This window comes from Lepidochelys olivacea, assembly GCF_965140295.1.
Source record: "Lepidochelys olivacea isolate rLepOli2 genome assembly, chromosome: 9".
Taxonomy (NCBI): Eukaryota; Metazoa; Chordata; order Testudines; family Cheloniidae; genus Lepidochelys; species Lepidochelys olivacea.
In genome coordinates this window covers 70287221-70313770 of record NC_140419.1, presented here as the reverse complement: position 1 = coordinate 70313770, position 26550 = coordinate 70287221, and the positions used below count along the sequence as shown (strand labels likewise).

At 40.8% G+C, this 26550-nt stretch overlaps 1 protein-coding gene across 2 annotated transcripts in view; it reads left to right on the top strand.

Moving 5' to 3' along the window:
* PCDH11X (protocadherin 11 X-linked) overlaps positions 1 to 26550 on the top strand; it is a 1025787-nt gene that overhangs the window by 156668 nt on the left and 842569 nt on the right. The window contains exons 5-6 of one of the 2 annotated variants that reach the window (XM_084638912.1): positions 663 to 3149; positions 11197 to 11580. In XM_084638912.1, the coding sequence (XP_084495038.1) occupies positions 663 to 3149; positions 11197 to 11202 (2493 nt within the window). In that variant the 3' untranslated portion in view covers positions 11203 to 11580. Of the gene's footprint in view, positions 1 to 662; positions 3150 to 11196; positions 11581 to 26550 lie in introns of those variants that run through there. The other variant, XM_084638911.1, reaches the window with a different exon arrangement.

Here is a 26550-nt window from a genome sequence, read left to right as displayed (position 1 = left end):
TTTCACTGCAAATATGAAATACATAGTGATGAAAAGGGGAATAATTCTTCCTGATTTTCATGTATTTCTAATAACCTAACATGTCTCAGTTGTGACTGTGCCACTTGAATCTTAAATTATGTGGTAATCCCCTTTTCAATATGGTGTAGTTTTTCTTTTCTCTAAATGCTACCGGTTGTACGCTTGTCTTGCTTTGCTGAACTGGGGATTAAGTCCCCCGTGCTTTTGCTTGCCCTCCCCAAATCTTGGGTCCAGCCTTGTTGTGGGGCACAGCCCTAGCCCTGTGGATACTGCCCCTCTGTGAGCATGGGGTCTGATGTAAGTCGAGCCTTGACATCTTCTCCCCTTCTCCCCCACCCCCCAGCTAGGTGTAAAATAGGAAGTGAGCCATATGTTTTCAGTAGTTGCTGTAATTTGAGCTGGAGCTGTAAAAGAAACCTTGATGCTCTGAAACACCATTCCTGCTCAGGCCTGCTACTAGGGAGGCACAGGTACACACAGCCCTGTACTTAAGGCAAAGGCTAAAGGCTTAATCTAGCAGTAAAAGTATAAATACACCTATAAAGGTATTTTCATGGGATCCCTGTGTACAGTAAAGATGTGTGTATCTATTTGTAATATATTTTCATAATAAAAAATGTTCTTCCTTCTGTGTCTTCTAGGGCCAAAATGTATTTGGACTTGATATAATTGAAACACCTGAGGGAGATAAGTGGCCACAGTTGATTGTCCAGCAGATCCTGGACAGGGAGCAGAAAGACACATATGTGATGAAGATTAAAGTTGAAGATGGTGGAACACCTCCCAGATCCAGTACAGCCATCCTACAAGTAACAGTTACTGATGTGAATGACAATCGCCCAGTCTTTAAGGAAAATGACATTGAAGTTAGCATTCCAGAAAATGCTCCAGTGGGCACCTCAGTTTCTCAGCTCCATGCCACTGACGCCGATCTGGGCTCAAATGCACAGATCCACTTCTTTTTCAGCAATCAGATCTCCAGTCTGGCCAAAAGGCTCTTTGCCTTAGATAACACTACTGGCCTCATCACAATTAAGGAACCACTGGACAGGGAGGAGTCACCCGTACACAAGTTAACTGTTTTGGCAAGTGATGGCAGCTCAACTCCATCAAGAGCAACAGTGACGGTAAATATCACAGATATTAACGATAATGTTCCATCCATAGACACAAGATACATCATCAATCCAGTGAATGGGACTGTGCTCCTGTCTGAGAAAGCACCTCTCAATACAAAAATTGCCCTGATTACAGTAATGGACAAGGATGCTGATCTGAATGGAAAAGTTACCTGCTTCACAGACCATGATGTCCCTTTTAGGTTAAAGCCAGTGTTTGATAACCAGTTTCTATTGGAGACTGCCACATTTCTAGACTATGAGGCTACACGAGAATATGCCATTAAAATAGTGGCCTCTGATTCAGGGAAACCTCCCTTAAATCAGTCAGCAATGCTGCTGATCAAAATCAAAGATGAGAATGACAATGCCCCAGTTTTCACACAGCCTGTCATAGGACTTTCCATTCCTGAGAACAATGCTCCTGGTACCCAGCTGACCAAGATCAGTGCCACAGATGCAGACAGTGGACGCAATGCTGAGATCAGCTATATGCTGGGTTCAGATGCACCCCCCATTTTCAACCTGGATCGTCGCACAGGAGTTCTGACAGCAGTAAGAAAGCTGGACAGGGAAAAGCAGGACAGGTACTCCTTCACTGTACTGGCTAGGGATAATGGGATGCCACCATTGCAGACCAATGCTACTGTGACACTATCAGTTCTGGACCAGAATGATAACAGCCCTGCTTTTACCCACAATGAATACAATTTCTATGTGCCAGAAAACCTGCCCATGTATGGCACAGTGGGGCTCATCACAGTTACTGATGCTGACTCTGGAGAGAATGCTGCAGTTACTCTCTCTATATTAAATGGCAGAGAGAATTTCATTATCGATCCACTTACTGGTGTAATAAGACCCAATATTACATTTGATAGAGAGCAACAAGGTTCTTACACTTTCCAGGTGAAGGCTGTTGATGGAGGAAGAGTGCAACGCTCTTCCACTGCCAAAGTGACCATAAATGTAGTTGACGTGAATGACAACAGGCCGGTTTTCGTCATCCCTTCATCTAACTACTCCTATGACTTGATTCCCACAGCCACTAATCCAGGGTCCGTGGTGACTAAAGTCTTTGCAGTTGACAATGATACAGGGATGAATGCAGAGCTCCGCTACAGCATTATAGGTGGGAACTCGAGAGGTTTGTTTACAATCGATCAGTTAACAGGCAACATTACTTTGAAAGAGAAGGTAATCACAGCAGATCATGGCTTACATAGGCTGGTGATAAAAGTCAATGATTTAGGACAGCCAGAGTCTCTTTATACCATAGCACTGGTGCATTTATTTGTGAATGAAACCATCACCAATGGCTCATACGTGCAGGAGATGGTGCGCAGAAATATGGAAACACCAGTGGGACAGAATGTTGGGGATGGTGAGATAACCCCACAGACCAATGACTATGTCAAAATCATCATTGCTATAATTGCAGGCACCATGACAGTCATCCTGGTCATTTTTGTCACTGCTTTGGTACGATGCCGCCAGACACCCCGGCACAAGGTTGTCCAAAAAAGCAAGCAGAGTGGGGAATGGGTCTCCCCGAACCAGGAGAACCGACAGATCAAGAAGAAGAAGAAGAAAAAGAAGCGCTCTCCTAAAAGCCTCCTTCTCAACTTTGTGACAATTGAAGAATCTAAGCCCGACGATCCTGCCCATGAGCATATAAATGGCACTTTAGACATTCCCGTAGAGCTAGAAGAACAGACTATGGGAAAATATAACTGGGCCACTACACCAACCACATTTAAGCCTGACAGCCCAGATTTAGCAAAGCATTACAAGTCTGCCTCTCCACAGCCCACCTTTCAAATTAAACCCGAGACTCCTGTGCCCCCTAAGAAGCACCATGTCATTCAGGAACTGCCTCTGGATAACACCTTTGTGGTGGGTTGTGACTCGCTCTCCAAGTGCTCCTCAGGCAGCTCGGACCCTTATAGTGTCTCTGAATGCAGCTGTCAAGGTGGCTTCAAGACCCCAGGCCCCATCCACACCAGACAGGTAATACAAAGTTTCTAGCTGCTCACTCTCTCTTTCTCTGTCTGTACCCCTAAGCTCTGCAGAATAACTTTGTCTATAAAAATTAAAAGCCTGAAAGTTCATGCTTGGCTGAGACATTGAAGTGTAAACAGTTTGTGATTCATCAATGTTAAAAGGAGAAAATTAGAATAAAGTGACTCTTGGCTGTGGGAAAATTTAGTACTGAATGATTATTAGGGGATATTCCTGTCTGTAGATGGCAGTATGGTACTTCCTGCATTTACATAGTATTTAGCTGTGCAGCTCTGTAAAACAAAGAAGGGTTGTAGCACTATCCTCGCTAGTATTGTATACTCAGGAATCTAAGTTATCTAGGCCAGGTGGAAAGCAATAAAGCTTTGCAGCATCTGATAAGTGGTTCTTAATGCTAATGGAGTCTGGAATTGGAGCCTTCATTTGGACAGAGCTGTACCTCAAGGTCTCTCAAAAGCCAGCAAGATTTTTTTTTTACTGAGAGATTGAGTGCCATTTTCAGACTAGAAACATAGCCTACCATGCGGGCTACTCAAAGCTGGCTGACTGACATAATCAACAGTATAAAGCAGTAATGAAGCCAGTGGGAAAATTTAGAAGCATTGCAAGTATTGCCCTCACTTTGTCACTTTCATGGCCAAGTACAGATCATAGAGACAGTAGCTGAGGTACAGTTCAGAGCAGCAGTCATAAGAGTGAATTAAAAAGCCCTCAGATTAACAAGGAGGGCAAAAATATAATGATAATTAAACACCCTATTGCTTTTTAAGACACCAATGAAAGGCTTATTAAAGCAATGGGAACCACATCAGAATTGAATCCAGATTCTGGAAAGCTGTATTAATGCATTTGTGATAAGGGTTTGTTATTTATCTGAGTTTCTCCTCCATCAGTAGCCTATCCTCAGTACAAAGAAAAGTCTCATGCTTTTATTTGAGTTAGTCATGAGGTATCTGTGCAGTAAAAGAAGTTAATAAAATATTTGTGATGATAAGATGGGATTCACTTCAATTATTTCTATATAGGGACAGATCCTCAGCTAGGGTACATCTGTGTAGGCTTTAGTGGTGCTTTGACAATTTATCGTAGCTGAGGATCAGGTCCGTAGGTTCGACTTACTTTTCTGTAGGCAGTTTTGTTAATGATACGGTGATAATAAAGGGGGCCTGAAGAAATGTCCTCATTCAAACTGCATATCTACTGCATACAAAGATTGCTGCTGCTTTTTCTTTTTCTTTCTTTTTATTTTTAACACCTGTCTGTGAGGTAGACAAAATCCCTGTTCTGTACAAAGCATTATCTTTTACTGAGAGACATTAACAGAAAATGGAATAGAAAAGGATTTCTTCATATTTCTAAGACAGCAGAGACAATGGTGGGGGGTTAATATCTTGTTAAAGATTTGAATGTCTTCTGTTAAAGTTATTTGAGTGAATTAATTTTGAATTTAAATTAGGCAATAGAAGAACTCTGTGTGTGTGTGTGTGTGTGTGTGTGTGTGTACACGTGTGTTGATTTTACTCTGGAACTTGAAGGTTGTTTTCTCAGCACCTGTTGGAGCCTGATCTAGAGCCCACTGAAATCAGTGGGAGTTTTTCTATTAAATTCAGGATGCTTTGGCTCAGGCCCTGTGAGCCGAAAGAATCCGCCGTTACCTGTTCAAGGGCCTTGCATTCTGTCATCTTCTCCCCAGCAGAGACAGCTAGGCCTGTGGCAACCTCTGGAACCATCCAACCATCTGCCAGAGAGGGCTGTTAGAAAAGAATGGAAGGCAATTCCTTTGGCAGGGATGGGGGCGGAAAAATGTGGGTACTCTCTTTCACTGTGCTTCTAGCCCATGTGGACTGATGTCAGAGCACTCCTTTCCCCCTGATGGGGCAGAAAAGTACATTGCCCCTGGAGTATTCCTCACCCCTGAAATTATTTCAAGGCGATTTTGTGAATATGAGTATTATGAGACATTAGCACAAGGTGGGATTATGGTATAGATTTTGTTTAAATCTGTTGTCCTCCTCCTTTAGACTTAATTTTGTTTGTGTCCTGGCAATGAACACAGAGCTGGGGAAACTTTAACAACACATCGTACAATGTCTTTTACATTCACTTGCAAACAGCATTTCCTTTAAACGTTGAAATTAATACTCTCATTACTTAAGCAAAATATGAATAATTTTGCTAATGAACCTATATAAGTATTGAAACAAGAAAGGAGTTGACTGGCCTTTGTGTTGGATTTTATTACATAAAGGGAATAATATTTTTAAGAAAAGTAAAGAGAACAAAATTAACTGTTGGTCTGCAGTTCTAATAGATAGTTTTAAACAGTCAAATTTGATCCTAATAATGAAAGACTCTCTCTCTTATATATGGAATGTCCTCATTTCCATTTAAGAATGTGAAATTGGATACAAGTGAGTGACTCAAGACAGTATAATTTGAAGTTTTCAGTTAGTTCTATTAGCCAGTGGAGAGACTAAAAAAACAACAACAAAACACCTTAAAAAAAACCTTTAAAAAAAGCTTATTATAGCACCACAGTACTTCAGTTGTCATGCTATTCACCCTTTTTCCAACCTCAGAGATTAATGGCATGTTTGAGAATAATGCAACTGTTGCTTCATGCATTCACTGACTTTGCAGAAAGCTTTAGGCAGAGCTGAGTCCTGATGGAGAATAAGTTACATTAAAAACTCAAATACTCCAGTGTTTAAAAATAAAGAATAAATGTTTCCAATTTGTGAAAAAATGTGCTTTAGCCCAGCACTAGCAGTTATTGCAATGCATCAGTTTAAAAACAAAAAGCTCTCTGAAGCATGACTAGAAAAGGAACAAAATTATTTACTCAGTTTTCCCTCCCCAAATTTCAGAAGTTGCTGGGATAAATGGGTCTCTAATCAGAATTATCTCTGGTTTTGTTTCTGCAAAACCAAGATCTCACTCCGTTATTATGAAACAAAACCCACTTTTGGTTGGACCATCTCCATTTGAAACAGAATTGAACTATCAAATAAACATGTATATGGACCCACCAAAGTGTTAAAATTTGGCTGCTGGTCCACCTGTGCAAATAAAGCCTGGTTTGGGTTTTGCAAAGCTAAAAAATGCTCCTTGTTTCTGCTTGGATTGGTCTAACTCAGTACTCGTCACTATTTTTGAAGTGGGGGCCACTTTGGCAAAAAACTTCAACCGTCTGTGTCAGGCTGATGTGCTTCTCACATTGAACACATACCCGACACAGACGGTTGAACACTCCAAGTTCTTTGTTGGTTGATATGGCAATATTGCCATTATTGGTAATATTGCTTGGAGTGCAGGAGGGGGATGGGGGGCTGGCTCTGGGAGGGGGCTCAGGGCTGGGGCAGGGGCTTGGGGTGCAGGAGGGGGTGAGGGGTGCAATTTCTGGGATGGAGTTTGGGTGCAGGAGGGGACTCCAGGCTGGGGCGGAGTGTTCGGGTGCAGGAGGGGGTATAGGGTGCTGGCTCCAGGAGGGGGTATGGGGTGCAGGAGGGGGTATGGAGTGCAGGCTCTGGAAGGGGGCTCAGGGCAGGGGCTTGGGGTGCAGGAGGGGCTATTGGGGCCTGGCTCTGGGAGGCTGCAGGTTGGGTGGTGGAATAGCTATTCAGAACCTGCCCATTGAATGGCACTTACTTCAGGTGGCCCAGGCCCCACGCCATATCTGAAAGGGGCCAATGCGCCCCTCCAGCCCCTGGCAGGGGGCACGTGGCTCTGCGTGCTGCCCCTCTCTAAAGGCACTGCCCCCGCAACTCCCATTGTCCACAGTTCCCTGTTCCCGGCCAATGGGAGCTGCGGGGGCGGTGCTTGCAGGCAGGAGCAGCATGCGGAGACCTCTGCTCCTCTGCTTGTCCCCCTTCCCCCAGGCCCGTGGGGGCATGCGCGCTGCTTCCGGGAGTGGTGTGGCGCCGGGGCAGGCAGGGAGCCTGTCTTAGCTGTAGCCCCACTGCTGCTGGAAAGCGCGATGGACAGGGAGCCGCACTTAGGGTCCATGGGAGCCGCCACTGGCTCGCAGCCCTTGAATTGAAGAACACTGATCTAACTGATCTATAACAAGATGGAAAATCCTTATAGTGTTTGTTCTGATGAGATGTGCTGAATATATGTATATTTAGAGGGAAAAATACAGAAGAGAGTGTTTGAAGGTTTTTCATTAAAAACTGAGACAACTTGAGTGGCCAAAAGGGAAAGGAAATAAATACCACAACCAGCCCAGGGCTGTTACTGCTGAAGGAATCAGAGAGACCAGGACCAGCCAAAGGGCAATTACGCCATGAACCACCAAAAGGGGTGGGAATGAAGATGTTACTGGAGAGGTTTAGAATGGCTGAAGAAGGAAAAGCATGATACTTATATAATACCTATTATGTGTGTGTGTGGCGGGAAGAGGGAGAAAGATAATCCATATTATTTTTTAAAAAGTCATTTCACAGTAATTATTTAATCAATCCGAGTGGCCACAAATACATGGAAACTTATAGAATAGCAAGTGTTCTTTTGTGAAGTATTAGAAATTAATGTACTAAAGAAGCTTTTCAAAGTGATAGACTGTGAAGAGACTAGTTGTTAGTAATAATGCAGTGTTTTCCAGGGTAGGACAATTAGGGACTCGTAAAATAGAGGTGACATTGAGTGTCTTCCAAGTTATCAACTTTTTATTAGCCAGCTATGCCAGTTGTTTTGGGGTGTGGCGATATATTTGTTCGCTATAGAGCAAACCTCAACAGCAGAAGGATCAGGTTTAAAGTCAATAGGACTTTTGCCATTAAGCTTAGTGGCAATAGGGTAAGACTTTTAATAAAATACTCTGATAAGGTTGCACATGTATCCCATCTCTCTCTGCATTTTTCATTCTATACTCACAATAGGTAGTGAATAAACATAGGCAGAGAGAGGCAATATGAGTTGGTGTATGATTTATGTGTTGGTGTAGAGCACAATTTTCAAAGTTAGGTGGCTAAACATTTGCTTAAAACAGCACTTAATTGCCTCAAATGGATATCCGGACATCAAGATGCATATATGAAGCGTTAACAACTGTAGAACCATGTGCCCTAAAGTGAATGCCATATCTGAAAATTGGGGCCAAAGCGACAATATGCCAAAAGGCTTCTTTAAAACTTAGCAATCTTTTCCTGTACTATCCTTCCTCTCCTTGTCCTTTTCACATTCCTGTAGACGTTCTGGTCCAAAAGAGGCTCCACATGGCCCCCATGCCAGGTTAAATCCCGGGAGCTGGGGAATGCTGGCCAATCAACACCCCTTCCCACCAGCTGGCCAGAGACTCCCATGGGGAGGGCCATGAGTGAGTGTCTCCCTCCCTTGCTTCTGGGACTGTCTCCTTCACTGGCAGTCCCATCAAGTTCCCTCACCCATTGAGGCAGGTGGGTGGCATTTCTTGAAGGACATGAAGTGATTGTATTAGGGTCCTGTGATTTTTTTCTAACATCACTCCTTACTCTGAGATGTTGAAGTTAGAACAAATATTACCTCATCTGCTCTCAGAAAGCAAAAGAAAGCACAACTGAGCAGGAGAGCAGCTCAGTGGGAGAGTCAGGTCAATAACGTCAGGTGTATTTTTGTAAAAAATGATTATTTGATTTCCAGCAAATGTTTTTAAACAGAAATAGTCAAGTAAACTTATAGAGTTTACATAGATTCAGATTAATACATAGAGTGACTGGTACAAATTTAATCCACATTTTTAGTGATCAAAAGTCATAAATATCATGTGGGTCTGCAGTGGCCTACAGTATGTGAGATGAGTTTAGTGCTTCTTTCTAGTTCCCACTGGACCAATGTCCACAACCGTAGAGAAACAAACAAGTGCCTCCACCAGAACTGGCACTCCCATTGTTACTAGCCGGCGCATGGAGATCAGGGACTGAACAGGCGTGGAGCCTGAACTCCTGTCTGGCTTCAAGTCAGGGTTGAGCCATGTTGGCTGAGCAGTGTGGGAAAATGTGCACTACCACTGCGAGCGGTGTAGCAGTTCTATTTATAGAGCTGTCAGTTGCCAGGGCTGTCAATCAGACAGCTTTCCTCAGTGTGTTCACTCGCAGATCTGAAGGACAATGGGAATGGCAGAGATGTTTTTCACTAACACTTGGTAGTTGGGGACACTAGCTGAGATCTTCAAAGAGGCCTAAGGGAGTTAGACATTCTACTCCCACTGAACAGAAATAAATACAATGGGAGCTAGGCCCCCTTGTAAATAAACTGCCTCTGTTGGACTTTGTGCCATGCTCACTGTTGGTGGCTTCAGTGCACTTGCACTCACATCAGTGGTGAATTGGCTCAGCGTAGCTATGTTTCTAAATGTGACTGTGAAAATGAGATTGTGGGGCTCCATACTTATTTCTCAATTATTCTGAGAATCACATTAGCTTAGTTTACAAGTAAAAGCACCATCCTCTCCCTCACTCACATACTAATAGCTCTGCAATCCCATGCTGTGGTCTGTTTAGCCAGGTATCCTGTCAAAGACAGTAACCAGTATCAGATACTTAGGAGAAAGTTCAGGAAACCCTATCACAGGCAATTATGGGGTCATTTGTCCCCGGGGAATGTTTGTTTCTGAACCTCAGTGGTTGGATGTTGCCTTCAAAAAGTTTTGCTTATTTGTAAGTATTTACTATGGTATTTCTAATTATTCTTATTTTGTTCCCTTTCTGGCTTGAACATCATCACTGGTAACCCTGGCCCAACTGAAGTGTACTACCACGTATGTAGTAGTAGTTAAGGAGATCTTGAGATGTTCTCCGCTTGAAGCTTAAAGCACATTCTGAACCTCTCACTAATAAACATGAGAAGTTCTACTGAAGTGAGGCTGGTCAAAATAAGTAATTTTTGTTCATGGGAAATTGAGAAAATCTTTTTTTATTTCTTGGGAAAATGTTTCAGTTTTTCAAATAAAAATCAGAATGGAAAATTGGACAGAAAATTTTCAGTTTTTTTTTTTTTTCATTTTCTCCCTTCCTCTTTTTTCCCCCCAGAGGCAGAAAAATAAAAAGAGATTGTGGGAATTTGAAAAAAAGGGAGGGAGCAAGGAAACTGAAAAAAATCAGTTTTTATCGAAAAAATTAAAAATTTTGAATGATAGCAAAAACCTTACTTTAGTCAGAATTTTTTATCACGTCTCCCTCACTACATGCAGAAAGCATAGCTGTTGAGAACATGCCATGTGACACTTTTCTGCTCATAACATCACTTTGATTTGTTTCATAATCATAGTTCATAATATGATTTTGATGATCAGTGAGATCTGATTTATGTTTTACCATAATTTCTCCCATTTATTTCATCCTTTATTCTCTCGCAGAATTTTTGACAGTCACTGATAGTGATGGGCAGCCTATGGCAATGTCCTGACCACTGGCTGGTGTTTTCTTGGTGAGCTTGTTTCCCGGTAGCATTTTATTGCCCATTGGGACAGTTGATCTGATCAGCCATTCGCTTCCCCGACTTTTGCTAATGCTGATACACCTGACTGGTGGTGCCAAGATTGGAGCAAAGTGACTTTTTGCAGCAGAGTTTTACATTCTTGTGAATTGTGGCCTGGAAGCATGTCAAGTGTCTGCTAAAACCCTGTCGAACACAATTACATGTTTTTGTTCATGTTGTGGTGTTCTTCTTCTAGATACATTTTAGTAGAAGTAGCTAGGGACTCCATTTTTGCTCTGATTATATAAATTAATGGGAGGACTGATAATGTACTACTACTTCGTATGCCTACCATTCCTCCTACTTCTATTCTCAAATTTGGTGTTTGTATGTATACACATACAAACGTGTGTGCACGTGTATGTATATGTATATACATTTTATTTATATATATTTATATATCTATATATCTATAATTCATCAAAAATTGTTGTAGAAGTACACTTCAACACTTCGAGTACCCCACAGAACACAGAGGTATTGACCTAGTTGAAATTTGACAGGCAAACTTTTGTGGTATACGGGATGCAGGAAATGATGCAGGAAAGGGCTTTTCTCATGCTGTTTCTCTGTTTGCCAGCTCTGAACGTCATCGCATCTGATGTTATGTACTGAAGTCGTACGTGTACACAATGATGTTAAGCCAGCAAACATGGAAACATGGAAATAGCACGAGAAAGCCCTTTGTCCTGTCTCTGATTGCCGAAGAATTTTATCGTCTGATCTCCAGAGGGGTTTGGAAGTGGCGCTGAACTGTTCAAGCTGCCCTACTGAAAGGTATCCAGGGCAAGATTTTTTTAAAAAAGAAAGAAAGACAAAGAGACTTTAGTGTGTTGTGCTATAGTGATCTATAATGTTGTTTTGCAAAGAAAAAAAAGTAATATGATCCATCAGTCTGTGTGAATGATGGTTATGATAAGATAAATCTATTGTTTTTCTTATGTTGCTTGTAAACACATTCTTATTCCAGGATCTTTGTCCTTATTTATTTGTGTTGAAAAATTAGTTGTGTTTTTAATGTCTATAAATATTGAAAAAGGGAGCAATAAATTTTATGCATACATTAAAAAAGAAAGAGAATGTAAAGTTCTTTATACTCCCTGCATTCTTTTAAATCATATACATGTTATCACTTTACTTATATCACCATAAGCCATGTTGTGAATTAATTATTATTTATAGTTATTTCCACAAGATTTTTAATACTGATATTGCTGCTATGGATCATAACTACAAATGATCAAATCATTGCTGTTTATTTTTATAGGCTCAATAGGAATAGTGAGAAAATAACTACTTCCTGCTTACTTATTCACAAAACTACTATAGTAAGCATTCACCTTTTAAATTACTGGCGAGCGTTCACTTAACTTTTTAACTAAACATTATTTTACCTTATGCTTACTGAAATCTTGATAACTTCTGTATACCAGGTGCCATATGCTTAATCTTTTCAAATACTTTTTTTTAAAAAAAGGCTTGCTCTTAGAGTGATAAAGTAGAAAATACCATAAATTTGATTACACCTTAAAAATTTTGCATATTTAGCTAGCACAAGTTAAAAATTGCTGGCTTTTGTAGTTGTTGGTTAGGGCTATTTAACTATTTTTGATTAACATTTATTTTTCTAAAGTTAAATTGCTTTACTTTAGCACATCTGATTTAGGAAACAAAATTTGCTAATGCCTTCAGTTGCAACTTGGTTCCTGGTTCCTGTATATCTATTGCATCACATTTTAGGCAATAATGCTTAAAAGGGTGTGTGCATTATTTAACAATATTAGTGTTTCATATAAAATACAAAATTTCTTAGGAAGCAGAAGGAGTATAAAGAACCCTGTTTTCTGCACTTATATGAAGACTCATATGACATTAGTTTACTAGAATAAAATGGGGTATAGTCTTTGATTTTTAACTCAGCTGTATACAGTATGTGTAATTTTCTTTAAATGGAAAAATTTCTTAATGATTCATCAGTTAGACTACCAAATGGAATTCTCATATGCTACTGTATGTTTGATGTAAAAGTATTTAAAACAGGCTTGTATGTAAATATTTCCATTGCCTCAGTTCTTAGATTGCAGAGTGTCTACAATGACGTTCCCTTCATATTTGCTATCTGGCTCTTTTTTAAAAAAATGGTTATTTGGCTATCTGGTCTGTAAAATATAATAAATTTTATTAATAATGAATTATGTATTGTAATTTAGCATATTATATTGCATAAGCATAGATATGACTGTTATAGAAGAATATTTCATTTGTTATAATGAAATCTTTTTCCTGGGAAGAAGATTTATTTACAAGACAGTTTCATCATTCGTATTCATATTCCCTTTAGAGTACTAATTCTGCAAGTTAAATGAGCACCAAGTTTCAACAGTAATGGTATTTATTGAGTTTTCCTTCAGCACCACAATTTAGCCAGTTCTTTTGGCTTGTTGCCTGCATTTTACAATGTAGAAATGGAGGGAAGTCTTTATGTTTAATATACTATTATGGATGATATTGAGTCTCAGTGAGAGAGTTTGGTCTAACAAATGTGATCAGCACCTTTTTCTATAATTACTTTTTGCCTAAATAGCACACACTGTCGGTCATTAATAGAAGGAAACATCCAAACTGTTCTGTGGTGTGAAGAACTGGCTTCCGTACCCACTAGTGCAGGAACTCAGCCAGGTTTCAGAATATTTTTTTGGATGACTTCTGTGGGTACTGAGGCTGTAGACCAGAAGAGGGCAAACTACGGCCCGCAGGCCGCATCCAGCCTGCGGGACCGTCCTGCGCGGCTCTTGAGCTCCCGGCTGGGGAGGCTAGCCCCCGGCCCCTCCCCTGCTGTCTCCCCTCCCGTGTAGCTACGCGCCATGCGGGCAGCAAGGCTGCTAGTCCTGCCGCTCTGAGTGGCATGGTAAGGGGGTGGGGAGTGGGGGAGTTGGATTAGGGGCAGGGGATCCCAGGGGGCAGTCAGAGAGCAGGGGGCGGTTGGATGGGGTGGAGGTTCTGGGGGTGGTGGTCAGGGGACGAGGAACGGGACGAGGAATGGGGGGGTGGGTTGGAGAGGCGTGGGAGTCCCAGGGGGCCTGTCAGGGGGTGGGGGTGTGGATAGGGGTCGGGGCAGTCAGGGGGTTAGATAGGGGGGTGGAGTCCTGGGGGGCAATTGGGGTGGGGTTCCCTGGAGGGGGTGGGGCGGTCAAGGGACAAGGAGCAGGGGGGGTTGGATGGGTTGCTGGTTCTGAGGGGGACAGTCGAGGGCAGGAAGTGGGAGGGGGAGGATAGGGAGTGTTTGGGAAGGCACAACCTTCCCTTCCCGGCCCTCCATACAGTTTCACAACCCCGATGTAGCCCTCGGGCCAAAAAGTTTGCCCACCTCTGTTGTAGATGATCCATAGGTAAAACTCAAAGGTGAAATGTTCAGGTTTGATTAGGATAAGCATCCAAAAGTTAACTTCTTAGAGTCTTGGAGATAATGAGTTGGAAACAGTGTGAGAACAAGCTTTCTCATTACATTCCTGGCACTTCCACTTTTGCTCCCGGTTGGAAAATTTTCAAGAGCTACTTTTTTCCTGGTATTTTGGTGGTTGTGGTTCCAGTTATAAAGTGTAAATGGGAGGGAAAACATGATTTTATAACTTTTAAAAGGCTAGATTTAGAGATTTGGAGAAGGTTCAGCAGGCTGTTGTTTTTTTCCAAGCCAGTAACTCCTCTGTAGGTAGAAAAGTTAGGTTAGGAGGTAAAGCCCAGATCCTCTTAACTCCCATTGAAATCACTTAGGTTTTGTGACTAAATCTCTCTTTATGCCCTACTTCATTCCTCAGGTGATTTAGGAGGGCCAAATCCATCAATCAGTTTTTCCACAAAAAACAGATGATGTAGCTAATGCACTAGGAAAACAAAACTTTTTAAAAATTGTTTTCAAGTCCCATACCTGATCACTTTTTTTTAATGGGACAGTCCCTTCTGTTCTTCCTAGTTGTGCATTTTAATTTTTGTTTTCTTACATCTACATATTAGGTTTTTTTTAAAAAAAAGACTCCTTGGCAGACTGGCAGAGGACTTGTTCTGAGAGCTCTTTCCCCGTAAGTGGACTCATGGTACGTTCTCACTAAGGTCTCATCTTCATTGATGGCCACTTTCTAAATATGTACAGGTCAGTTTAGTTCTACACTGATCTTAGAGAGGGGAAAGGTAATTGGAGTGCAAATCCAGAGAAAAAAATTCTGTGGATAAGTACTTTTTGAAACTTTTAATGAGGATTTGTGTCCTGAATCAGAGCTGGGCTTATGTGATTGCTGAGCCAAAACCAGTGTGATTCCTGTGTTACATTCACCAATAGAAGTGCTGCTTCCTGCTGAATAGAGCCCCTAGTCAATGAAGACAAACGTTTTGAACAAGTTCAAATACAGTAAATAATACAAATGCTGCTTTTTTAATGGAAGACTAAGCATATTTTCTTTTGCAATAGCCATCACATATTTATCTTAGTTTGAAGCTTGGCTATACTGAAACTTCAGAATTTAGATTTTATCATTAATTACCATAATCTCAAGAAAACCTGGTGAAGATGTATCTCTGTGTTCAGTGCATATGCCACTCCTGTTGCCATTGCTGGGAGTTGTGTTTCTGTTTCGAAGGGATACCAGAATATCCTTTGTGCTAGTTCAGTACTGCAGCTGGTTCAGCAAACCAATAACGCAGGAGGCGAGTTTTACTGATGTTTAGCCCTACAACACAAATAGCCAAAGATGGCCCTCAGATATTGTTCTTCTGCTTCCTCTGACGTGTTGTCGATGCCTGGGTTGTATGTGAATACATGTCTACCAAAGTTTAGTGCCATTCATAATCTCAGACTTCTTGTTGTTTACCCTGATTTCAAGCGAAGAACAATAAGGAAAAGGAGGGAGAGGTAATATCTTTTATTGGAGCAACTTCTGTTGGGGAAAGAGAAAAGCTTTGGAGATTATACAGCTCTTCGTCTTTTTCAGGTTGTCATCGTCTTCTGAAGAGCTCTGTGTAAGCACAAAAGCTTGACTTTTTCACCAACAGAAGTTGGTCCAATAAAAGACATTATCTCACCCACCTTGTCTTTCTAATATCCTGGGACCAATACAGCTACAACATCAGTGCAAATAAGGGAAAGCTAATATTAGAGATCACACATGGCATGTAAAATGCATGTGTGAAAGCTACGTGTAAGTACTCTGTCGTAACAAAGAAGTTATTAGTCTTGGGGGGAATTTGTCATAGTCCTGAATTTCATTAAGCAGAGGACTGCTAATGTATAATAGGGTACTGTCAAAAACTAAGATGGTATGTGATATAAAATAATTTTTTAACATATACTGTAATGCAGGCTCATTTTCTTATGCATTTCAATGTTTTCTGTTATCATGCTGCATATATTTATGGTACATCCTGGTCTTAAGTATTATTTGTAAAATATTTTTTTAACAAAGATTTTTTTAAATATATTTTTTTGCTTTCAAACTGGATTACAGGCACTGTTCCTTTTTGTGTCTTGTTTATCTACTTCTAAAATAAATTCTGTTTGAAGACTACTTGAATACCCTTTGGAGAAGCACTATTTTTAAATTCTGCTATCGGTCTATTAGCTCTCTGCTATAAAATACGTGAAGACACACACACAAATTGTTTTGACAGAGATTAGGAAGAGAAATTATTAAATCCACTTTACCACAAGTGAAATATTGTAATGTTTTATTGATCTCTAAGAAAGAACACCTCTCCCAAGACCATATACTCTAGAGCAGTGGGGCCCAATCAGTACACAGCTGTGGCCCATGTGACATCCTCAGGGCCATACAGGTGTTACTGGATGTGGCTCACATAACACTGCTCTTGAGTAGCTTAGCTCTGTTTTCTATCTTTCCTACCAAAGGATTAATTACTTTCCCAGGGAATGTTCAAGAATAGTTAATCATCTTCTAGTGGGGTGGAAAAGTTGCCATTAGATGTGGTATGTGTGTATGCACATGCAACACAATATGTAGTATATATAATATATTATCTAGTATGTAAGTTCACATGTGTCTATATCTATCTATCTGTTTCACATCAGAACAAAAATGAGCACCTGCAAAATGGGAGAAAGAGACAAACTCTCTGTAGCACAGTGATTAGGATACTGGCACAGATCAGTCTTTACCCTCCCTGAGATAGCTCTTCAGGACACAGGTTTGCATCCCAGAGCACTCCACATGTGGCAAAGGAGGAACTTGGACCTGTGTCTCCCACATCCCAGGCCAGTGCCTTAACCTCTCTGAGAAAGCTTCCTGATGAAAAGTTTTGTTGAAGCTGATACGGTTCCAGTTTTGCTAAAACAATTTCAACCAGCTCTACTTACTGCATAAATATGCACATGTATGTATACAATTTAAATTTAGATAGTGAAATCACGTACATGTGGATTTTTCATATTTAGTAAGCTTGCTGTCACCTTTAGGGCTTTTTTGTAAAGTGAAGAATTTTGCAATGGTAGATACAATATTTCTACTACCTTTGAACCAGGGTTTTGAACCATTTCAGCTTTATGATAGGTGTGGATAAATGCTGAAGCCTATTTAGCAAGTAACACTTTATTTTGTGAATGAGAGTTGCATGACGCTGTCAAAGAAATGAGGTTTGACTTTCCGCATGAAGCTGCTATCACACTGAAACAGGCAGTTGAATTTTAGCCTGTATCCCATTCAGATATTTCATCCTTCTTAGGTCAAGGGAGGGCACCCTTTACTGGGCTTGATAACTTTGCTTTACCTTTGTTCTATGTTTGTTTCTGGAATATGATGTTATATTTTGTTCTTGATCTGATTGCTCCGGTCCAGCCCCAGATATGCATCAGGGACCTCACCTCAAGGGGACTACCTGTTGTTTTGATTGTCCAGTCAGCACAAAAACTTCACTCTGATCTGAAGCAGCCAGTTGCAGATAAGCTGCAGGCAGGTAGTCACATTGACATAATTATGGGATTGAATGACTCCCACTATGGGTTTACTTTCCTGAAAGAAAATAATCTTCCATTCCACTTATTAGGATCCATGTACTGATAGTCTCTCTCTCTCTCCCCTCATCCCCATTACATCACCAAACCACTTCTGTGTTTTAAAAAAAATCACTTATGACAAGTTCAGGTCTCAGTCAGGCACTGAGACACCTCTGACTCAGGTAAGCCAAATAACCACTGACAGAAATATTTCAGGCAAGTGATGGGCATTCAGTGCCTCATTTCCTTTGACACCCCATCCCCCGACTGCCCATGTTTCATGACATGAAAAAGCAGAAATCATATTTGTTTGATTTAAGAGAAGCTATCGTGATACCTTTTACTCAAATGTGAAAGTATATGCCTACATGCAAGTATACAGCTTCTGTGAGAAAAATGCATTGTCTCCTATTTCCACAAACCATCTGGGTGGGAATTGATTTAAGCAGTATAAAACAATCCCCCAACCCCAAAATAACAAAAACACTGGTTATTTGCCAGGGTGAATGTTACCAACTACTAATAATTGAAGCACATAATCAATGTCACAAACTATTTAAATACCAACAAAGCAAATGTTAAATATCTGGGGTAAAGGTCTTTCAGTTTGTCAGGCAATCTCTTAACTAGTAGAAATAGAACCAGGACACTGCATAGTGAAATGCTTTCTGGAGATGTACATAATTATCACTGAGTGCTGCCTTGTAATCACTCTGTGTTTGGGGAGTTTGCCAACATTCAAGATTTAACTGGAATACTTCTCTTTATGTTAATGGGACAGGATGGGGCTCAGGGCTGGGGCAGGGAGTTAGGGTGCAGGAGGAGGTGCGGGTGTGGACTCTGGGAGGGAGTTTTGGATTGAAGCAGCAGGAAGAGCTTACACAGAGAGCACTGCTGTAATTGTATCTCCCTGTCATAAAGGCATGGATAAGTATGTACATTAGCCACTGTCAAGGTTCCTCCCCCACTCTGAACTCTAGGGTACAGATGTGGGGACCTGCATGAAAAACCTCCTAAGCTTATCTTTACCAGCTTAGGTCAAAACTTTCCCAAGGTACAAAATATTCCACCCGTTGTCCTTGGACTGGCCGCTACCACCACCAAACTAATACTGGTTACTGGGGAAGAGCTGTTTGGACGCGTCCTTCCCCCCAAAATACTTCCCAAAACCTTGCACCCCACTTCCTGGACAAGGTTTGGTAAAAAGCCTCACCAATTTGCCTAGGTGACTACAGACCCAGACCCTTGGATCTTAAGAACAATGAACAATCTTCCCAACACTTGCACCCCCCCTTTCCTGGGAAATGTTGGATAAAAAGCCTCACCAATTTGCATAGGTGACCACAGACCCAAACCCTTGGATCTGAGAACAATGAAAAAGCATTCAGTTTTTTACAAGAAGACTTTTAATAAAAAAATAGAAGTAAATAGAAATAAAGAAATCCCCCCTGTAAAATCAGGATGGTAGATATCTTACAGGGTAATTAGATTCAAAAACACAGAGAACCCCTCTAGGCAAAACCTTAAGTTACAAAAAAGATACACAGACAGAAATCGTTATTCTATTCAGCACAATTCTTTTCTCAGCCATTTAAAGAAATCATAATCTAACACATACCTAGCTAGATTACTTACTAAAAGTTCTAAGACTCCATTCCTGGTCTATCCCCGGTAAAGACCAGCATATAGACAGACACAGACCCTTTGTTTCTCTCCCTCCTCCCAGCTTTTGAAAGTATCTTGTCTCCTCATTGGTCATTTTGGTCAGGTGCCAGCGAGGTTACCTTTAGCTTCTTAACCCTTTACAGGTGAGAGGAGCTTTCCCCTGGCCAGGAGGGATTTCAAAGGGGTTTACCCTTCCCTTTATATTTATGACAGCCACACAAAACTGCCTTTCCGAGACTATATTCTTCACAGTTGCAAGTTATATTTGAGGCAGAAGCAGAGGAGGAGAACTCAAGGCCTAAAGCTTTTCATGTTAAGTTGCCTAAGGAGTTGTCCCATCAAAGTGCAAGCCTAAAAATTCACCTGTCTACCCAAGTGCCGTGTATAAATTAACAGCAGCGCAGCCTTAGTTGGATGAAGGCAATGCCTGCTGCTGGCCACTCAAGACTGAATTCAGTCAACCTACTAAACATCAAGAAAGCTGTCATGCTACTTCCTGACATAAAGTCAAGTACATGCTGGTGTGTCAGAAAAATACCATAACTCTTGATGGGTGTCAGGATGTACAATCTTAAAATGTGTAAAGTCAGAGCTGAAGGGGTAAATGTTCAGTGTGGAGATTGCCTTTCAGTGTGAAGAATCCCTAAGTGTTTTAGAAATTAATATATATAAACACATCACTTTCCACAAAAATGCAGCCATCTCTGGGGTGATAAAGCACTGCAGCAATTTAGGTTTCAGAGTAACAGCCGTGTTAGTCTGTATTCGCAAAAAGAAAAGGAGTACTTGTGGCACCTTAGAGACTAACCAATTTATTTGAGCATGAGCTTTCGTGAGCTACAGCTCACTTCATCGGATGCATACCGTGGAAACTGCAGCAGACTTTATATATACACAGAGAATATGAAACAATACCCCCTCCCACCCCACTGTCCTGCTGGTAATAGTTTATCTAAAGTGATCATCAGGTGGGCCATTTCCAGCACAAATCCAGGTTTTCTCACCCTCCACCCCCCGACACAAAGTCAATTCATAGCTATGTGGGCTGTGATTTTTCAAAGGAATCTAAAGGAGTTATGTGCCTAACTCCTATTGAGTTTCAGTGGGATTTGGACACTTAAGTGTCACGGGCTTCTTTAAAAGACCAGCCATAAGAGCTCGATGCAAAAAGTGGAAAAAAATGTTTAAATGTACTGAAAGAGCTTGGCAAATTTTAGGTTGTTCCCCAGACAGACCATAGGAATATGACTTCAATGTACTCGGGTTAACGATTGCAGTCCTTGCTATGTCTCTAGGGAAAATCTGGCATTAAAGTGAACCATAAATCTACCTCAGAAAGGAGAAGATGAACACCCTCCTTCTGAAAGTGGATCACAACATTGTCAATCTCACTGGAATTGAAAGGGGCCGAGCAAAGATTGTACCCCAAAAGACCTATGCTCAACCTTATTTGAGTAGAGTGCTCAGCCAGCCAGCCTTTATGAGAGAAAACAAATCCATGAAACAGCCCCAATGGGGTCTTCATGTGCTCAGGAATCAGGCCACTATAGTAGAGAGTAAGCCCTCTCAGTAAACCCCACAAAACTTTTACTTTGTAGTTTCTAATGAAAAAAAAAAATTGCAGCAGACTAGAGGAGAAAATAACACGCTGGCCAGGGCTGGCACAGATGCACCGAAAGCAAGGAAGGATTACTTGTTCCCTGACCGCCCACCCCAGCAAGTAGGCTGAGATCTCACCACAGGAGAGAATCTTGTCTCTACCTTCAAGTCTCTGTACAATGTCAACCTGTCTACATCTCTGCCCTTTTCTCTTCTATAGTCCTGCTCTTGTTCTATGCTCTGCTGTGTATCCCATCTCACCAAAGCCTTCATCCCCTTCTCTAAATTGCATGCCTCTTGTCATGCTGCTCCCTAAATATTCTATTAAGCATTTCGAACACGTGTAATGCAACATTATCATCCTATCTCTTGTCCATTATTTCTGAGCTGCACTAATACTGCATCCAAGAATAGTTACAATAAATAAATCCAGCATGAATTGATACTGCACCAGTATATTTGGTAAAGTTATGTGATTGGCTTTAAACAAAGTATTTTCCCCTGTGTATCTTGTTCTGTTCTGTGAAGCTTTCTCATCCAGGGAGATAAACAGTTAAACATTCTAGACTTTAAATAGTTTTTTGTCTCTTTAGAAGGAGATTTATCTAACCCTGAATCTCCAACTAGCATAAGAGCATCCAAAAGGGACATGGCATCTCATCTTTTAAAAAGGATAACAGAAAAAAAATCTTACTGCTTTCCTGGAGAGGATTATTTAGCCCAAATTCCCATTTACAGAGCTTATATTTTCTGACATTTTATGACCAAGGAGGGATTTGTCCACCCCTCCTCCTGTACTTCTCTACTAATGCTACAGTACGTTGTTCCGAAAAAAATACCATGCCCAAAAGTGCCCTAAAATCAGAGTGCACATACATCATTACAAATGTTTAAATACAAAACTATTTACTAATAGTCAGGGCCAGCTCTAGGTTTTTTGCCGCCCCAAGCAAAAAAAATTTTGGCCGCTCCCGCCCCCCCTTTTTTTTTGGCTTTTACACGTTTGCACTTTGCAATGTTTTTTGTTTTGTTTTGACTGTTTAAAATAAAAAAAAAATGAAAACAGAGAATTTGTAGTTAATGAAATAAAACAATTTCCTACTAGGGTACTCATTTAATTTTAACAAAATCACATGCAGCAAAGGCGGGTGGGGGGGAGAAGCGCATCGACCCGCCGCCTCACCCCATGCAGGGGCTCATTGGTTGACTGAGAAGGGCCGGGGGGGAAAAAAGGGTGGCCGGAATGCCGCCCCTGGAAATGTGCCGCCCCAAGCATGTGCTTGCTTTGCTGGTGCCTGGAGCCGGTTCTTTCAAAATCACTCGGTACCTAATGCCCATTTATTTCAATAGGACTTAGGCACCCAAATACCTTTTAAAATCTGGCCCTATGTGTTTTATCCTACAGTCTTTTACTCACATGTGCAATATTTATCCATGTGAATAATTTAATTTACTCCAATAGGCCTAAACACATGAGATAAGACTATTCAAGTGAGTAAGGGTTTTCAGGATCAATCCCCAAGGCATGTTGTTTTGTAGTGCTAGTTGAACATTCAAATTAGTCTTTATTGTATAAGCATTTTGGGATTTTTTCTAATAATTTTATTTATAGGTGTCTTCATTTTGATTCTCTTTAATTCTGCCAGCCTAAGTGTTGATTAAGGAGACATCGTCACGATTGCCCTATTCACAGCTTAAGAAATGAATCAAACCTTTTCAAAAGCTCAACATGAAGGTTGGATATTGAAAGCAGATAGAAATGGATCATGCAGTCAATAACAATACTTAGGAGGGCTTAGTTGGGGGGAAAACATTCTTTTGAAATGTTCTGTATACAAGATATAAAGCAGCACAATTATCCGCTTGCTTTCAGCAACCAAGAATGATTTATTAGTTACAGTAGTTTGGCTTTGAAACACTAAACGTGGATAAGAGAGCACGTGCTCAGCGTTTAAGGGTTCCAACATCTGACCTGACAATCTTCTTACAAAAAGTCATTTTGGAATTAGCAAATGACAACATGAGTTCTGAAATGGATATGAAATCAAACAGATTAAACAAAGGATTTCATTATTTCAGTGCCCTCTTTTAACACGTTAGCTACTTGAACTGTTTGTTTTTATGAGCCCAGATGGTACCAAGATGTATGTAAAATAAATAAATAAACACAGTAGAACAAATCAGATGCTTGGCTGCTGTTCAGTAATAGCTAAGGCTAAGCTTTAGTAAATTCCCATAAAGATGTGATAACTATAGAATCTCACACAATATACTGCAGTAGGCTTACTGGCAAGGCACACCATTCTGCTTGAGATAGGAGGGTACATTTAAAACTTTGTCATGAAAATGGATGCCATTGAAAGTTCTTTGTTAGGCAGCGTAATCAAGTGTGTCAAATCCATAAATGTGTCTCACACAACAGAAGCCACATTTACAATCCATTTAGCAAATAATGAGGGAAGTTGTAAGGATGTGGTAGGGCTTCATCAAGGACATTTTTCAGTCAAAATTTCTCACTGGAAATATTTTGGTTTTCTTACCATCTCTAATTATAAAGTGGCCTAAAATCAGGCTTTGTTAAGAAAAACAAACCAGTAACCCCAGGTTTGTCTAGGTGGAGCAGTGCACAGCTACTGTAATGCAGCTCAGGATCTGGTCCCAGACCAGTGGTGGGCAACCTGCGGGCCGCACGTGGGCCGTCAAGGTAATCCACTGGCGGACCACTAGACAGTTTGTTTACATTGACAGTCCGCAGGCACGGCCACCCGCAGCTCCCAGTGGCCACAGTTCGCCGTTCCCGGCCAATGGGAGCTGTGGGAAGTGGCAGCCAGCACGTACATGCAGCCCATGCCGCTTCCCACAGCTCCCATTGTCTGGCAACGGCAAACTGTGGCCACTGGGAGCTGTGAGTGGCCATGCCTGCAGACGGAAAATGTAAACAAAATGTCTAGTGGCCCACCACTGCATTATCCTGATGGGACGCATGTGGCCCGCGGGTCACAGGTTGCCCACCACACTGCCCTAGGTGAATAAATTACACTGCTTTCAGTCTTTTATCAATGAGTTATTTACAGTGCTGTTTCTGGTGTGTTGTTTTAGTTGTATGTTGCCATCCATGCTATCCATATATGTTAGGAAGGACTTGGCAACAACTGGAGGATAGAGCAGAAATATGTAGAGATACCTGAATATCGTCAGATGCCAGGAAAATAATACCAGACCCAATATTTAGTCTCTCCAGCAGAACAACTTTAGCTACCCAATGTTGGGAGAATCCTTAAAAACAGAAATGAAAAAAAAACTTGAGAGCACTCTCCAACATATGATAGAGAATGTGCTCTCATTCTGCTTGGGATATTACATATGATACTTCATAATAAATGAAATGACCACTCTATTTGCAAAGTTTACACAGATAAATGCCATCACTAGTTTCCCTAGTGTTATAGACTAAGGATGTCTAGACACTGGAATCCTAGGAGGAGGTAATGAGAAGCATGGGACATCACTTCCAGAAAACATCCAAATCATGGTACTGCATAAGTCTTGCAAAAACTGGAATCTATGCATTACTGACAGGCAGTGTGGAGTAATCTGTTCCTGTTTCAGTGGAGTGACCTAGCTGGATCAAAGCAAAATATATCTCCTTTCTTAAAAAAAATAATATTTTTTACTTCCTTCATCTGAAGCTTCACAAGTGGCACTGCAGAGAGATATTTGTATAATGACACTATCCAGATGGAGGAGGATGCAATTTCCTGTTCATAAATGCGTCTCTCAATGAAAATTTCTGTTTGATGGCTCAAAATGATCTTGCAGGATTCAGATAGCCCTAAAATGGTAACACTGATATGAAAAGATGACTTATTTGAAATGTCAATACTATTTTATCTCACTTCCCTTGCATTGGTATTCCATTTAGTTTATAGTTGGGAGTTTCTCCCTGGTTTCAGCATGTATTATACGGCACCCTCTAATGTTTTCTCCCTTATCGGGGACTGAGCATATTTCTTTGTGTTGCTGCTAGGCCATGCTATGGCAAGGATGAAGCAACAAACCGGATTCTCAAATTGAACACAATAATACTACTGAGTGATCCATCTGCATGGTACTGGACCAGTCCAATTATATCTATATCTTTTTTGATAGAAATATTTTGGCTTGCCTAATAATTATGTTCTACAGTGTAAGTATGTCAGCTGAATAGTGTGAAGAACACAGTGCTGCTGTACCTGTTGCTGTGACCTGTACTGTGGAGAAATGGAAGACTTAATTCTCCAAAGCTCACAATCCAGCACTAAAAATAATAAATTTAGAACCAGGAGAGAGAAAATCTGTATTAAAAGAGAACAGTGACAAAGAGGATATAATTATGTGAGCCAAAATATGAAATAATAATGAGGCAGTGAGTTCCCAGTAACTGAGGGAATTGTGAAAGTAATGCAGAGGCCTCTGCCAGGAATATGCACACACATTTCTGATGCAACAAGAGAACTTTGATCTCAGCGAAGTATCTAAAGATTGGGCTATAATTATTCTGAGTCAAAATATTAAATAATAATGAGACAATTCCTAATAACTGAAGGAATTACAGAGTACGATAATATACTAATCTACTGCCCGCCTGAAAGAGGCAGTCAGACAGTGATGTATGAATGGTGTTAATTTTTTCCCCCTGACTCAATCCAGCTCGATCCAAGAACAGAGCTGAAATATAGCCAAACCAAATGGTTTCTAACTCATCTGACCTTTCTGATGTCACACAATAGGTTCAGTCAATGAGAGACAAAAAGGAAAATTCTAGGTGACTTATCTCAACAAACTATGCTCAAAATGTATAATGAAGACCAGTCTGGCTCATATATTCACAACATGTGTGCGCACACAAACCCGAGTGTAGCATAAAGCTTCTACCCAGTGGCTGTACACCTGAATAAAACTCAAGCAAACTTGTGCTGGTTTATGGAGACAGATCAAACACAGACCAAGAATTACTTTGAGTACTTGTCTAGAGAGTCACAGTGCACCCAGCTGTAGCAGTTCAACCAATTCTTTCTCTCTTCCTAACGCCTTAGGAATTTTAGTCCTTTTCTCTACAGCAAATCCAAATGACCCTATTCCCCCACCTCTGTCTCGTGTATTCAGCCCATTCTTGCATCATTAGAGTCAGTTCTGGAAACTTCCTGGTTCATTCAACACTGGCCAGGTAGAGTGCAAAAACATGATTTGTACCGTAAAGCAATAATAGTAATTGGTAGAGTACATGTTTATACAGAAACACTTTTCTGTCAGTAGTAAAGTCAGGACCATTGATGTAAAAAACATAAATACATTTTAAACTCTTTGATCACTCTCCTTTTTTGTTTTTTTCTTCCCCAAAAGAAATCCACTCTTTAACAGCTATTGAAATCTCAGTGTTTAAAAAGCCATCTGAGTGCAACAACATTGAGGTAGAGCTTGCAAGTGAAGGGCAAACTTCCTTTAGACCTTATTTGTTTATTTATTTATTTATTTGCAGGGAGTGGGGAGCTAGGTGGTTGGTTTTATTAATTTTTTAAAAATTATTTGACAAGAGCATCTGGGCCTCAACAGAATGCACAAATAATAACAGAGATTTTGGAAATGCCTAGGAAAGGAGAGATGCCATACCACTCTGGGGTTCTGTTTAATTTG